Below are 17105 nucleotides of genomic sequence, written 5' to 3'. Positions count from 1 at the left end.
CATTCCTTTCAATTTCTAGGTCAATCAATCACTATGGTGATTGCCCCAAACCAAGCGCTCAGTCGGCCAATGCACAGGCGAGCATACATCATTATCCAGCTCTCGGCCTCAATATAGTTCTTTAGAGGAACCACGCTTAGCTACTAAGTTTTGTACTTAATTGTTTCGCTAACCTAAATAGGAATAGTTGCCGAATGCCATCTGTTTATCAAAAGGACAGGCGGCTTTATTTGTACCGTTTAGGTTGCATTTTAGGTTATTCAGGTCGAGCGACTATGAGTTAACCTTTGGGATTAATCAATCTTTGTCACCTTGTTTTGAGTAAATAGAAGAAGTGGATGGCCGTTAGCCGCATGTTGTTTCCTCACATGTGCTAAGCTTTAGACTTAGCTTATTACTCAATTAGCTGCTAAGTGTGGAACTTAGCCTATATCCTCAAATTATTCCGACTGTGTTGCCCCTAAGCAACAACAGTCGGCATTCGACTTAGATATTATAGATTACCGCGTGTTTTTAAAGCAATCGGTAGTCTTTGTTATCTTTGTCTCATTTGATCAATTCACAGAGCAATGTGCCACCCAAATGGGAGATGCTCTCTACGATGAATTCACCCAAATGGATGTCGCTGAACGCCTGCTCATGTTGGGACAGATGTATTGTTTTAATTTTATATCATCCGGCCATCGGCCTTAATAGGTTGTTCTAAAAGGAACAACACATAGCCGCCAAGTTTATTAGACTTAGCTTATATCTACTCATGTTGGAGTAGACTTATTTTTGATATATTAAAGATCATTTGGCCATAGGCCTTAGTCAAATCATCCGGCCATGGGCCTCATTAGGTTGCTCTAAAAGGAACAACACATAGCCGCTAAGTTTCTAGACTTAACTAAAATTTGCTCATGTTGGAGTAGTAATTTGAAATATTAAATAAGGTCGCCTGTACTTTATATAGACGGTACCATGAGAGAAATACATTAAAAGTTAATAACGCAACTCCAATTGATACTATGTTCATATGAAATTTCTACCAAATACACACTTATCAACCAAAGGGTTAGTAGTACCAATTCTTAAACAAGTACCACCATCAAATATGAAATTATGTTCATTAAAGAGCTTAAACATGACTTGTTTATTCTAGGCCCTAATGGTCACTTGTCCTTTAGGAACATCTATTAGAGCTTGACTTGTGGCAAGGAATGGACGACCGAATATAATCGGGATCTTATGGTCCTCTTTCATGTCCATAACAACAAAATCAACAGGAAAAACAAGTTCACCAACCTTAACTAATACATCCTCAACCACACCCATAGGGAATCTAGAAGTCCTATCAGCCATTTGAAGAGAAATAGGGGAAGGTTTAAGTTTTCGCAAACCCAATTTTTCATATAATGAATAAGGCATTAAATTAACACTAGCACCTAAATCACACAAAACCTTGTCGAAATTTTTTTCGTTTATCATACAGGGAATAGTGAAACTACCAGGATCATGCAGCTTAGGTGGTAGGCTATCACATAAAAGAGTAGAGCCTTTCTCATTCACTACTTCCTTATCCTCATGTTGGTCTTTAATATTCTTCACAAAATTTGCAAATCGAGGCATTTGAATTAAAAGATCGAAAAAAGGAATAGAAGCGTGTACCTTCTTAAGAGCTTCGCAGTATTTCCCAAAATGTCTATCGAGCATGGCTTTTGAGAACCTTTGCGGGAAGGGCATCGGTTCCTCATAGGACGATGGAGCAACATGTTTGGGACTTTTTACATCCTCACCCTGTTCATCTTTTCTTGGCTCCACACTGCACACTTTCTCATTTATTTTCCTCGGAAATAATTAATCTCTTCTCAATAAAACTGCATTGCATTGTTCCTTTTGGACTTTTGCTTGATCATGAAGAGTTGATAAATGACTCACTTGTTGTGAAAGTTGAGAAAGGTGGGTTTCTATCCTCTTATTTTGAGCCATAAGCAATTGAATTGAGCTTTCAAAGTGCCTCATTTTGCCTTGCTTGTAGCTCAAATTGCTTTGTCATAAGCTCTTGCTGTCGAAGAAGGGAGGTAGTGAAAGTCTCCATAGTGGAATCGAGGTTGTATTTTGAAGTTTGCGGTGGTAGTTGTTGATACATGGGTTGGTGATTAAAAGATGCCCTTGCTTGAAGATTAGGTGGTGGTGGCGGAGAATACAATTGAGCTTGAGCATCATACGGCCTTTTAGATGTCGTAGTATAGAAGGCATTTGCTTGCTCTATTGACATTTCATCAGAGGGCGGTTGACATTGTGGAGCAATATGGCCTTGAATACCACATAATTGACAAGTTTCGGATGAGGTGGAAGAGGATCCAGCTTGGATTTTATCAAACTTGCTTGTTAATGCTTGTACAGAGCTTGTCATAAGAGTTAAAGCATCAACATCAAATTTTCCTCTAGTCTTCACAGTATTTCTGCCCCCTGGGTGATAATTATCATTGGTTGCCATCTTCTCAATTAGCTCCTTGGCTTCGGTTGGGTTCTTAGTCATGAGAGAACCCCCAGATGCAGCATCAATGTATATGCGAAACTCATGGGTCAGACCATTGTAGAATGTTTGGATCAACAGCCACTCTGGGATACCGTGATGAGGGCATTGTCTCTGTAAGCGCTTGAATCTTCTCCATGCCTCATATAAAGACTCGTCATCTGACTGTCGGAAGGTAGATAATTCGTTTCTTAGCCTAGCAGTCTTCTCCTGTCCTAGAAACTTGACTAAGAAGGCTTTCACTAGCTTGTCCCATGTATCGAACGAGCCAGTGCCTTCATCTCTCAACCACTCCCTTGCCCTATCCCGTAATGAGAAAGGGAAAAGGCGAAGTCTAATAGCATCATCTGTAACACCATTCATTTTCATTGTATCACATTTCTCCAGAAAACTATCAATATGACTTACCGGGCAATCATGTGGTGAGCCCGCAAATGAATCATTGGAGATGAATTGAATGAATTGTGGCTTTAGCTCGAAGTGTTGAGCAGTCACTGGTGGCCTGACAATGCTAGAGAGGAGTCCGGTTGTCGTATCAGGAATACCGTACTCCAAAAGGGATTTCGTGGCATCGTCAATATTTATATTGTGTCAAATTCTTATTCTCCTTCTCCTTATGGTTGCCTCGATTTCAGAGTCAAATGGTTCAAGATCGTCTGACCCTAAACGCGTGTTTGCATGCAACAAGAAAACTAGAGAGAGAATATCAAAAACACAAAAGAAAATAGCCGAAGCAACGAATAGAGCTTAGAAAAAACGAATCACAGATAATCAAATGAAATCGTTAGTCCCCGGAAACGGCACCAAAATTTGATAGGCGTGTCGCGTACCTAACAAAAATAACCTAACTATTCCTCCTAACTATGTAGTCGGGCAAGTAAGGGTCGAATCCTAAGAGACTAAGGTTCACCTAAACTATCTAGACTCAAGTAATCACTAAGCAAAAATCAATCAATGGTGGAATAAACTAAGAGCTAATGTATGGAAAACTAGAATAAATCAAAAGAATATAATGAATCAATAAGCTAAAACATCCAAGATCAAGTATCACCACAATTACGATCGATGCAATTATCTATCTACCCTTAACATACAATTCCAAATAACATGGGGAAAAGTAAACCCTAATCAATACCAAGGACCTCTCTCGAGTATCAATGGCTTCCCTAACCACAATCAAGCCTATTCTCATGGAATCATGCAAATTAGAGACATTAAACACTTTACTTCACTTCCCAATTATCAATTCAACTACTCTCGTGATGAATTTCAAACCCTAAATTAATTTACTCAATTCCGTTAAAACCCAACTCTCGTTGTGATTAAAACTATGGAATAATAACAATACTAATTTTCTCACTAATCTAGTATTGGCATAATCACAATCAACTTAGCATAAATAATTGCAATAGCTATTAGAGAATTTAAAGAATCAATTCATGCATCAATCATAATTGGGCTTCCCTAGATCTTGGAATATAAAAACTACTCACACATATTGAAATAAGCAATAACAAAAATAATCAAAGAAAACATAATTGAAAACAATAATAATTGAAAAAGAAGAGAATAGAGATGAATACCAATGATGCTTCAATTGAAATAACTCAAATTGTTGATGAACAATAATTAAATCTAATGAGAGAATTAAAATGCTTGAAAGAAAGTAACTAGGGTTCTAGAGAGAGAAATAAAGCTTTAGGAATTAACTAAGTGTCTTCTAATTGTGATTACAAAGGGTATTTATACACCCAAAAAGATAGAATTGTGAAAATAAGCAAATCGGCTTCCGCGAAGCAGTGCCCGGTCCCACCGGGCAAGGGGTGCCCGATCGGGCGGCTGGGATACGACACTTGCTTTCCTTCGTAGCACATCTTCCACCACGTGCCCGGTCCAACCGGGTGGACCATGCCCGATCGGGCGCGTGAGGCGGTTTACATATATTGCTTGCTGCCTTCGAAAATCTCAATTATCATCTAATTCCTCTGTGCCCGCCCGGTCCAACCGGGCAAGACATGCCCAATCGGGCACATGGGGTCTTATGCAAATACTTCGTGTTCTACTCATCCTTCTTTGCCCTGTTTGACCGGGCAAGCTAGGGTCAACAGGGCATGGGGGAAACCTTCTTCTTCATGCACTAACTTCTTCTATAAACATCCAAAACGTGTTCGATTCATCCAAGAAACTCCACATTCCTATGAAACTCACAAAAAATACATCGAACACACTAGAGAAGAGATTGTTAGCGTGAAATGGCTCCAAAGAGCCTAAAACCATGCAAATATACGTTGTAAAACCGGGATAAATCATGGTATAAAACTCATACATCAATACTAATCAAAACAGTAAACTTGCTATTAAGAAAATGTTAAGTGTAATTAGGTTAGGTTAGTTTGCTAATATAATTACCATTAAACAGTAGTCTTGGATTCTCTGTTATGGTTTTAGTTTGTTCTATGAGCCTATTAATTTTGTTAAGATTTGCTTGGCGTAGATGGTTGATTATGGTCTATGTTGCCCTTAGATCTCCTCAGTGTAATTGCACACCGAAATTGGATGAAATTTACATTGTACACCATTTCTTAAAGAGAAAATGATGGCTCATGGTGAATTTCATCATGATCTATGATTGTCGATTTGTACTTGATGATCACCATGTTTTTGATAAATGATATTTAATTTTAGATTTTGTCACCAAATGAGAAGTTTTTTTTTTTTTTTTCAATTTATATTTCATAATTTTGTTGTTGATGATGATGTTTTTAGATTATTATTTTTGTTCATGGATCATTGTTAACGAATTCATCACTGAAAGAAAATGTATATATTTTTAGTTTTTTTTTTTTTAATTTGTGTTATTTTCGAATGTTGAAGATGAAGTTCTTTTTGTTTGGGATAAATGTTCTCTTATCAGTTTTTTTGATCCATATTCATTTTGTTTTTTTAAAAAAATTGGAATGAATACGCTCTTTGAGATTAATTGACATGTTCTTTGGGTGTAATCTTTATGCTCTTCATAGTCACAAACTATGTTATTTGGAATGGAACTATATGTTCTTCACGTTACAAACTATGTTCACTTATTTGTGTATTTTTTTCCAAAAAAAAAATATTTTCTAATTATGTATATATATATTTTTTGAAATAGATCAGGATCATAAAGGTTGATGAAGAAGATATACTTTTAAGAGTTCTATTGATGATTGGTTTTCCGATAGATCTAAAGAACATTCGCTATATTAATAATGAACATGATAATATTATTTAAAGAACATTATTTATATTTACCGAACATGTTAAAACAAAATTCAAAAAACATTTTACAATAAGTAATGAACATTGTGTAACAATAAAGGTACATTAAAATTGCAATTAAAGAACATGGACATTTAAAAATCATATAATGAACCTCATAATAAATACACATGACCAAGATGAATATTATAAAAAAAATTAAAAAATATAATTGCTTATTTAGAGAATTGTTTCAAAAAAGAAGAGAACAAAATAAAAAAATTTAGGAATTTGAAATTTTGAAAATGAATTTCAAATTTTAAAATTTGAAAATGAAATCTTGATAAAAATAGAAATTATAAAAAACTGAATATTTTGAAATGATTTGACATTAAATACAAGTAAAAATCAATTGGTAATTATCTTTTACCTTTTTAAAAACTGATTTACCAAAATTATCACGTTCTTTATATTTCAATGTTGTGTTCTTTTATAAAGCCATAATGTGTACCATGTGCATTAAAAAATAGAAACTGATTCACCCGGGTGTACCAACCAACGATTAGAAATTGGATACCATTGACAAATTTATTTATTTCTCTACGGTTCGTCATTCATGGAACCGTGTTTCCTCTATGGTTAAACACCATTGGAATCGCGCACTCACGCAAATAAAATAACACCACCAACCAATTGGTTGCTGCTAGCCGCAGCCGAAGCCGGATAATAACGATGCTACACAAGAAAAGGTGTAGGAAAATTTTCAGTACTACTATACTGTTTTTCATTAATCATGAGTAGTGTCAAATTGGTTAACTTTTGAGATTGATTTTAATCAAGTTTTTATCTTTCTTGTTTGATTGTTCTTTTGCTTTTACTCACTTCCTTGAAGTACAGTTGTCGTCTTTGATTTTTTGTCAAATATGTCAACTATATGTTGTACTAATATGAATTTGTTGATATTATGTAATTATATTAGCAAACTAACCCTGGCATACTTAACGTTTCATTAACAGTAAGTTTACGGTTATGATTAGTATAAAAGTTGGGTGGCACCAATTAGAAGAAAGATAAATTAAGGGTATCATTTGAAAAAGTCAATAGTTTAATGGTATCATTTGGAATTTTTCAAAATAGTATTTAAAAGTTAGTGAAAAGCTGATGTGGCAGAGTTTGGAGAACAAATCTGAGTTTGGGGATAAACTCACCCTTAACTTTGTACACAACCGCTACTTTAATTAGTAGGTTTGCCCTTAACTTCGTACACAATCGCTACTCTAATAAGTGGTTCGCCCTTGTTGAGTGTTTTTAGAAAACAAAGCATATCTTTAGAGGTGTATCCTCCAATGGGGAGACCGATATTTGGTCATTGGCAAATCCTCCAAATCAAGCAATTCCTTTGCATTAGCACCTGGTACCACTTTATACGCAACCGGATTTCCGACTTGTGTCTTCTTATTTGGGTTGATAACATGAATTCTGATGTCTTTATATAAACTAAGTTTGATTTATGTACCTTTCTCTGTCTTATTGGTTTTTCTAGGTGATTTTCCTACTGAACTTTTATCGTCTTCGTAAAAAATGCCCTCAAGGCTCAATAGAAGGGTTTTTGCTAGTTTCATCTTATCCTAGTTTATAGCTTTCAATTGATTGAGGCATTTGATATTCTAGCTTGGTCGCGTTGTTGGCAATGTAACAATTAACAAGGAGCAAATATCTGTCCGTTACTCAAGACAATAGTCTATCCTATCATAATCGGTTACCGTAACATCTGGCAAGGTTTGGAGAAAAATACTCCGCAAGTACTTGAGTAAAAAAATAAAATACAGGTAAATTGTGTATGGACTTGAAATTCTGCACCAATGGGAAGGGGATCACTGGGATGCCAATAGTTTGGGAGCCCGCCAGCCATGGAGGATGGGAGGAAGATCTTCATCAGGACGTTCTAGGAAGCTAACAGGTCGTATCCAACCGGAGGGCGAAATGGAAATGTAATCCAATGTACCTGAAAAGCCAGGGGTGCAGTTGGTGAATGCTGGTTCTCCCACTTGTGCAGGCATAACACTGCTAAAAGGAATTGGCAACTCATCAAGACATTCAACCGTAGACTCCAAAGAAGAGTTGCCGGATATTAGGTAATTGTACACCTTGGTAGACACAAAAGGAGTAAACTTTTAGATCTTAAACCAAGCAGCAGTGGCAGAAATCCTAAGGTATTAATTGTATTCCCTTCAAAAGTAAACAAAATATGAAATTTGGCAAAATTATTAAAAAAAAAAACTAGTTATATCATGATTCTAGGATCTACACTCCTTCAAGATTGGCTAATTGACAATATAAAGTGAGTTAAAAGTCTTTAAACTGTAGTAAATTATACTTCCTCCATTCTATTAATATTGCAACAAGGATGAAATTACGCATCCCAAAGCACATTTTATATGCTAAATATCTATAATTGTGTAAGAGCAAAAATTATAAAAAGTTGATATTGTGAAAGTATTTTATGAGACGAATCCAACAAGATTCCACATGACTATATTTTGCTTGACGTATAAATCATATTATATGGTTAAACAAGAGTGATGAATAGTGCAAAAAGTCCATTGTTGCAATATTAATAGAACGGAGAAAGTATATTTTGTTTCCTAGCATGTAAGCAGATTCATGCACATAGCCAGCACCCATCATATAGTAAATCATTCTTTTTTTTTTTTTATAAGATCATATAGTAAATCTTGACTATAATATATTGAGAGAACAAATTATATATGGCATGGAAAAAAGTTGGAAGTATGAAAAAAATCTTACAGCAGAAAAAGATGCGGACCATAGCACAAGAACTTATGTCGAGGAATATTAACAAAACATACATACATTAAATTATAGTAAAAGTAGAAAAGGTAATATATCCTACCTGATCTCCTGGGGTAGAGTTGAAGTCTCTGGTCACTGTTAGAAATTTTTCAGAAATAGTTTTGAATTGGTCTAAAGCAACAGTAGATATTTAGCCCAGCTTTTATCATCAGGCCATTTTAGGTCCCTAGAATAGATGATAACCATTCAAATTATCAAAGGTTTATCTTTTTCTTGGAAGTAAGAATGCCAATCAAAGTATAGACATATAAGGCAAAGTAATAAAAATAACCTAAGCAGAGAACTTACCAATATAAATGTGTATTTACAGTAGTATGAAGAAGCTGAGAAAGATTCTTTAGTCTATATGCAGCCATAGTTCCAATACAATCACGTTTTAATCTGACACGAGGATCATTAGAGTTTCCACAGTCTTTTTCAGAACTTTTTTCTGTCGAACCTGAATCCACAACCAAGCATTCAAATGAAAGTTAATAAACCATACTGAAGTATTGGTTCACATATTTTATGTGGGTTAATATTAGAAGAGAAAAAATCCAATGAAAACTAGTCCACAGCTAAAATATAATACTCCATAGAAGATTCCACATTTTCAATTCTCCATTTACATTATATACGGAGTAATAAAGTGCAAGAACATTTGGGCGAGAAATCACATTAACATCCATTTACGTTCAGAACAGCAAGAGGGATCTCAGATGAAAATTGGGATGATAAAAACAAGAAAGATTTAGAGGAATAAGGTGATACAGGGGAGTTTAGAAGAGATGAGAAGGGGATTTAAAAGTAATATAACTGTCTACCACAAGATTGGGACTTGTTTCTGTCAATTTGGACAGTGTGGAGGTCACAATGCCAGGATTCAGTTATGTCCATTAACAAGATGGAGAAAGCTGGGATAACAAGGAACACAAGCTATACAAGATTTTGTTCATTTGCAAATTTCTATATCTAGCCAGCAAACCGAAAGTACAGTAACTAAAAGTTACATGTTAACCTTTGCAATAAAAAATGCAACATAATATAGGATTTACAGGGAAATAGCCAGCTAAAGCATTCAAAACTTAAAAAGAAAATAGCCACAATAAAAGAGCCAGCCATCATCTTAATTATGCAAACAGCCTTAGTATATCTTGTGACAATCTTGTTTGCAATAGGAATATTAGAGATAACATGAAAATATGAAGGATTTAATATTTATTAAAAAAAAAAAAAAAAAAAAAAAAAAAAAAAAAAAAAGAGAGAGAAAGAGATAGTTCGAGCTTTGAAAATAAAGACAACACAATAACATAGCAAAACTCAAAGCCCTTGCGTCTCCAGCCCCTCCACATATATTAAATAAAAACTGGAAAGTAAATAGAATATCATGAAGACAACATAATTAGACAAGAAACGTGAAAAAATAATAACATTGGATTTCTTCAACATTTGCATTTCCTCCACCCACTGAATAGCACTATCCATCAAACTACTATATGTGTTACTGTTGATAGATTTCACAAGATCAGTATATTCAATTTCTTGTAAGACCAACTTGGAGTATACCAAAATCTATGGTAAAGCTACAATATGAAGGGCAATACACAAACTTAAGTACCAAGAAATAAGATATGAAGTAGGTATACCAGAAATCCTGCAACACTAGAAAGATCTTAAAGCATAAATGGCAGAATTTTTCTTGCTCAAAGGTTAGGGTAAGAGCATTTTTATCTTCTCTATCCAAAACACACTAGTAGCTAGGTATCTGTGGCGTATAATATATAATTATATGAAAAAGGAAATGGATTTTGGTATACTCAATTTATGTTGTCATAAATTCACACCATAGTTTGGGCCATTAGAAGAACGAGACCAAAAAGGGCAAAAAGTTGTGTAAATGTAATCAACAACTAGCTTAATCATCTATACAACAACGAGTATTGAGCTTACAAGTAATTAACAAGTGCATGAATAAAATACACTCTTTATGATCTCTTGTTTCGTTATAAGAAACAATTTCAAACTTAATGCATGACATCATTTATCAAAAAAAATAAAAAGGTCATGACATCACATCTACCACTATATGAAAATTGGGTTTTCATAAATGAAGATAACCTGTTCCAACCTTTATGCTTTTAACGCTCTCAATTTTTTTTTTTAACACTTAGACCACTACAGTACACTATCATATGATTGGGTATAAATTAAAAACATTAATAAGTCAATGCTTCAAAGTCTGACACACGACGTGGAATTCACAAACTATAACTTTGTATACAGCAGAAATCAAATACAGTAATAGCCTGATTATCTAAGGTCAGGAAAAAAAAAATACATAGGAGTCAGACAGCACCATGTACCTGGCCAGCTTGTAAAAGATTCCACAACCATCACGGTTTTGGCCATTCCTTTGGAAATAGATGCTTGAGTATTGAAGTCATTCCACATTGCCGCTATAAAAGCTATCATACTCATCTAATTCCTGATTTGGCGACAAGAATACACATGTTAACAATTGGAGTAAGGAAAAAAAAGTTGGGAAACACATTGCAGCTTTTAACAGCATTAGATATTAGAGTAAAAACGAACTATTGCTGTCACAGAGAAGCTAAAGGACCTGTATACAGAGAAAGTCAGAACCAAAATCTCCTAGAACAGTTACAAAGGCTTTGGAGCGAGCCTTCCATCTGCAAAAACACAAGACCAACCTTCAGTTAAAAGTTACTGCTTGACTTGGATAGAAGTGTGAGATTATTGTTTGTTAAAATTAGCACTTACTATCTTCCTATCTTAACACCATGCAGCCCTAAAGTTTTATCCAACCCTTGTGTTAGATCCATCTACCATGGATAACCCCAGAACAATCAGTCTCAAATTCAGTACTACCACACTCCTAATTTTATAACTTGACACGTAGATCTAGAAGAAGTTTTTATCATCAAATGCCTAAGCAAATTATCCAGATATAGATCTTTACAAAACGAGAACTATAGAAAAACATAAAAGACTACAAAGAAAAACCCTCCTTGAAAGAAAATTCATGAGAAAACAATAAGAAACATGTTGAATAAAGCCAGAATGTTTGACTTAATAGCTAAGTTGATGGTGACATCAAGGGACATAATAGCACAACTCCTTCAACTTTCTAATACTGTATTTTATCTGCCCCAACTCATTATACCCGGATAATCATAAAAACAAAGTTAATGCAAAAATATAAATAGATACTAATGAAAAAATTCACACATATTGACAAAATTGGCCATGTGAAACAGCATGGATGCATATTATTTACCAATAGATGCAGGATCAAACACCAAATAAATAACCAGAATTAAAAATAAATAAAGTACCTGAGGCAAGGTTTTGGGGAGTGTGGAAAATAGGAACTCTTCACAAATACCTACAAAATGGAATCAAATATAAATTTACACCATAAAAATTGAAGTTTATTTTAAAACTACCTTAACTGTTATCTCAAAAAGGAGGGTAACTTAGCAAGTTAGTAAGATTTACAATTGACATCACCTAATGACATTCCAACCAATCATGTAGGTGTCAAACAATTGACTGCCACTACTATTATCCAGATTTAGACAAACACTACTTAATAATAGAACTCAAATCTACACATATTCCAAGAATTTAAGTATATTCACCTTTCACCGCAGCAACAACAAGTCTAATCAAGAAAGAGCTTCACTAATTGAAGGTTTGCCAGGGCCAAGAGACACAGCAATGAGACTGTTCTCTCAACTCTCAAGTGATCTACCTGCATAAAGTGAGAAAAGGACTATCAATGGATAGCTGATCAAGAAAGATGCTTTTCAAAGTAATATAGAAACATACACAGCTTGGGCTAAAGAAACCATGAAAGAGCCAAACCATTTAAGATTTTCAGAAATCATCTTGATCAGTCTTGGTTTGTAAATGCCATTGGCTGTGCCAACCCATGAATCAAGGTTGTATATGTTACATCATCCATAGGAACTCCCTGTTGTGTCATAGTATCAGTCAGCATAAATGCTTCTCCTATCTTTCCTTCCTTGCACAAACCACTAGTAAGAGCATTATATGTAACGTTATCAGGAATAATTCCATCACGAACCATTTTCTCCAAAAGCTTAGCTGCCTTTTCGGCATCACCCATTTTAGAATACCCATCTATCATGATTGTATAGGTGATTTTATTTGGAATTATGCCATTCATGCACATCTCTTGCAAGATAGCCTCCACATTATCCATCTGACCAAGCTTACAGTAACCACCCATTAAGGCAGTATAGCAGTATACATCAGGATTCAGACCTTCCTTGCTCATTTCTTCAAGAAGGTTCCTAGCTTGATCAACACTACCTGTGTTAGCCAGTCCATCTATAAGACAGGAATATGTGACAGAAGTTGGCGCAATGCCTTTGCCTTTCATGTCATCACGAAGTTGAAAAGCATTGACCATATTGTTTGCTCTACAATATGCAGAAATAAGTGAATTATAAACAACCGAGTTTAGCTCTAATTTCTGAGCAAGCAGCTTATCGAAAAGTCTAACTGCCTCTTCAATCTTTCCAGCCTTGGCATACCCATTGATCATAACAGCATATGTATGAACATTTGCAACCATTCCACTTGTTTTGCACTCCTCCCAGAGCTTCATGGCTTCATCAATTTTATTGGCATTACACAGTCCATGCAGAAGAATGTTGTACATATGAATATCTGGTTGTATACCACGCTTTTCCATCTCATTTCTCAAATTAAAAGCTTCCTCCAATTTTCCATTTTTACAACAGCCTGAGATGAGGGTATTGTATGTGATTCTATCCAATTTAAAACCCCTTTTTATCATTTCCTTGAGAAGCCTAGCAGACTCATGCATGATACCAGCTTCACAAAGTCCATGAATTAAAGCGTTTGAAGTCACTATATTTGGTGTAAACCCTTTCTCCACAAGTCTAAACCAAAATTCAACAGCCTGTGTATGTTTACCCTCTTTACAATTTCTAACCATAATTGTAGTAAGCAGGGCATCACTAGGCCTTAAGTTTCTCGATAGCATCTCTTCGATGATACACAAAACAGAATCCAATGTACCATTCATACCAATACAGCGGATGACAGAATTAAAGGCCCCTAACTGTACCGATAACCCTCTAGACAACATCTCCTCCAATAGAGATTGAGCCTGCTCTGCCATATTACACTGACAAAAGCCATGAAGAAGTGAATTAAAGGTTGATGAATTTGGACTAATCCCCCTTGACAACATAGAATCTTTTAAACTCAATGCCTCCCCAACTTTTCCTACTCTACAATACCCATTAATCAATGAGTTATAAACAATTTCATTAGCAACCAAACCCTTCTCTGGCATTTCCTGTAGCAAGTGATTCGCTTCGTCAAACTTCCCAAACTTAACCAAGCCATTAATAAGACCTCCATAAGTTACAACGTCAGGCATCATACCATTCCTAACCATCCTCTCTTTGAATTGAAATGCCTCATCTAAACCACCACACCTACAAAGTCCATGAATAACATTGTTGTAAGTCGCAACACTAGGTGAAATCCCTACCTCCTCCATCTCCATAAACAACTCCATCCCATCCTTAACCCTCCCACCTTTGAAATACGAATTAATAGCCGTGCTAAACAGATAAACATCAGGCACAACTCCTTTCCGCATGATCTCAAACGCCTCGTAACTCCTTTCAACCTCGCCAGCCTTAACCAGCGAGCTCAAAAGGACATTACACGTCTTCAAAGACGGAAAAGCTTCCCTCTGAGCCATCACCTTAAAAACGTCGAAAGCCAACCCATAACCGGCATTCTTAATCTGGGTGCAATAAACATGAACCAACAAATCAAACGTTCGATTCCCAACTGACTTCTCCAACTCGAGATTCAAATCAACCAATGCAACAGCAATCTCAATATGTCTATCACTATATTTCTCAAAAACAGTAGGAACTTTCCCATCAATCAAACGAATCAACAACAACCTAGCAGAATCACTAAAATTCGACCCAACAAGCAAACGAATCAATTCACAATAGGATTTAACACTAAAAGAATACCTACATGAATCAATCCCATAATAAAAGAATTGCAACACTGTTTTGGGATTAACCAATGACTTAATTTCAGTAAAAACACGATCAAATTGAGAAGGGGATACAAGAGTTAGAATTTCTTTACATTTAGAAGATTCCAGAGATGGGTTTGACAAAACAGAAGAAACCCACTTGACATAACTCTCATCAAGTTTCTGGGGTTGATCTTGAGGCGGCGAAAATGGCGGAGAAACTGAGCGAAGTGGTCGGCGAAAGGAGGAGAAGAAGAAGGTGGGTTTAATGGTGGAAAGTCTTCTCAAATCCATAAGAGAACGCATTTGAAGAACAAAGATTGGATGATTCAACTGTATAAATGCAACAGAAATGAGTATTTGTTTGCATTAGATTAAATTCATATTGAAAATTTCTTGTTTATATTAATTAATTTGAGCTTGAAATGTTGATCTTTGGAAGAATGGAGATTTAATAAGGCCACGACTAATATGTTTGAGAGGTGAAGAAGAGGAACACGAAGAAGGAGGAGAGAGAAAGTTGTTAGGTTTTGGGAGGATTTCTGGGTTTTAGTTACAGATCAATTGCCATGATCACAGGAAGGTGAGTGTTGAGGGAGTAAGCCCAACGCAAAGCCCACTTCTCTTAGGGTGCTTTGGTTGAGACGGGTACTGAAACGGATACGGAAAAACATCAATTTAAAAATAGAGAATACGGATACGGAATGTTAAAATTCACATACATGACCTACACTTAGAATCATATATGTAAATATTATAAAATTATCAAATTAATCAGCGTAAAGTACTTGCCTAATCAATTTCGTTTTCCACTCTAATTCTATATTGTCATTCGGTCTTTCATTAGATCACAATATATCATATTAACAATATCATACTTGTTCACATATAACAATGAGGCGTTTATGAAGGCACCCTATTATTTAACTATTATCTAATCTACTTACTTCACTTAAATTTTCTCATTTAAAAAAATAAAATAAAATAATATAAAATGAAAAGTTGTAAAGATAAGGTGACATGTCAAAAAGCACAACATATTATATCGTAGTAGGACACGGTCCGAGACGTATCGTTGTGTGTCCAACGAGTGTCAATGTCTAACACGATGTTCAATACAGTAGTTGGGTGAAGTGTCCATACATCCTAGATGCCCATCGAGCAAGAGGTATTTTCGCCATTTCGCATTAAATTTCAAGGACACATATATAATATCTTGTGTACTTGAGTTAAGATATTGCAACTTGTTAAGATATTGCAACTTGAGTTAAGCCTTCTTTCTTCCTCATCCTCTTTGCTCTGTGCTCCTCCATTTAAGCCGATGGCCCGACACCATTAAAGCCTTTTTCCTCCTCATCACCAACACAATTGAAGCTATTGTCATTATTGAAGTCGACCTCGTAGACGACCTCAAAGATGACGCCAAAGGTATAAACAAAAAAGCCCAAGAAAAAGGATGAAATTAAGGACATAGGCAACCCCAAAGGGTAAGGGTAATCATGTCCTCCATTGAAGCTAAAATTGACTTTGATTTTCTCCGTTGAAACTTGATTTTTTCCATCAAAATTTTATGAATTTTCTCCTTTGAATTTGCTAATCTATATCATTGTTAACTTGTATGGTTAATGTTTTAACCAAGGTCGGTTGCTAGGTGTAATTGAGGAATATATTTATAATGTTTTTTACGTTATCCAACGCAAGTTATATACAAAACTTGCCACTTGAAAAACAATACATGTTTCTCACTATGAGGAATATGTATTTCCTCTCGATGAAGTTTAGTGTAATATCCGATATAAATCAATTGACATACATGAACAATAAAGTTTGTCATACCATTGAGGTGAATGATATTTGTTTTTTATTTTCATTTTGGTAACTTAGTGCACCTTATACTAGAGTGTATATAAGAGTTTTTTCTTGGGTTGAGGCGGAGATTGATGAAGTTTATGGTATTATTTGATATTGATGAATCTCATATAAGAAAAATGAACTCCTCAATTTATTTGGGGAACCTGGCGTAAATCGAGAAAGTTTATGGTAATTTCCGCTATTAATCTATCTTACACATATGATAAATGAATTCTCTATCTAAAATCAATGAATCCATGGAATTTAATATAGCTCTCAGTTTAAACTCATATTTCCTCCATTTTATTTAGACTAGGGCGGCTAAAGCGCGCAATGCGCGTACCATAGCTAGTCATGTCTGGAATACTATTTCGATTTGGTCTTATGTCACAAATTTAGTTGTTGGCAACATTTTTAACAAGGGAAAATTCGAAGACAGATATTTTTACGGGTACATATGTCACATTATTCATAAGAGTTCAAAAAAAGAAGCAATTAACATTTTAGTGAAGGCAAATAAGTAAATAAACTTTTTAAGGGTATAAATGTCCACACATTATT

The 17105-nt window shown here is 35.2% G+C and overlaps 2 protein-coding genes and 1 long non-coding RNA gene across 3 annotated transcripts; all 3 read right to left on the bottom strand.

Moving 5' to 3' along the window:
* Positions 1-1140: 1140 nt before the first annotated feature.
* On the bottom strand, positions 1141-1725 carry LOC110728761. Its single transcript, XM_021908410.1, has one exon. The coding sequence runs from the start codon at positions 1723-1725 to the stop codon at positions 1141-1143; it is 585 nt and encodes a 194-aa protein (XP_021764102.1).
* Positions 1726-7573: 5848 nt separating this feature from the next.
* On the bottom strand, positions 7574-9032 carry LOC110728730. The gene is made up of 3 exons (XR_002512749.1): positions 8918-9032; positions 8670-8795; positions 7574-7902 (listed from the first exon to the last, which is right to left on the bottom strand). It is a non-coding gene; the product is annotated as an uncharacterized LOC110728730 (long non-coding RNA).
* A 1943-nt stretch (positions 9033-10975) lies between these two features.
* LOC110728729 (pentatricopeptide repeat-containing protein At4g19440, chloroplastic-like) lies at positions 10976-15535 on the bottom strand. The gene is made up of 5 exons (XM_021908376.1): positions 12497-15535; positions 12271-12383; positions 11965-12014; positions 11229-11298; positions 10976-11093 (listed from the first exon to the last, which is right to left on the bottom strand). The coding sequence occupies exon 1, from the start codon at positions 14997-14999 to the stop codon at positions 12525-12527; it is 2475 nt and encodes an 824-aa protein (XP_021764068.1). The 5' UTR covers positions 15000-15535; the 3' UTR covers positions 10976-11093; positions 11229-11298; positions 11965-12014; positions 12271-12383; positions 12497-12524.
* Between the last annotated feature and the right edge of the window lie 1570 nt (positions 15536-17105).

The sequence above is a fragment of the Chenopodium quinoa genome, unplaced genomic scaffold, assembly GCF_001683475.1.
Source record: "Chenopodium quinoa cultivar QQ74 unplaced genomic scaffold, ASM168347v1, whole genome shotgun sequence".
Classification (NCBI taxonomy): domain Eukaryota; kingdom Viridiplantae; phylum Streptophyta; class Magnoliopsida; order Caryophyllales; family Amaranthaceae; genus Chenopodium; species Chenopodium quinoa.
The sequence above is the reverse complement of the archived record's forward strand: the minus strand, read 5'-3'. Positions and strand labels throughout refer to the sequence as shown.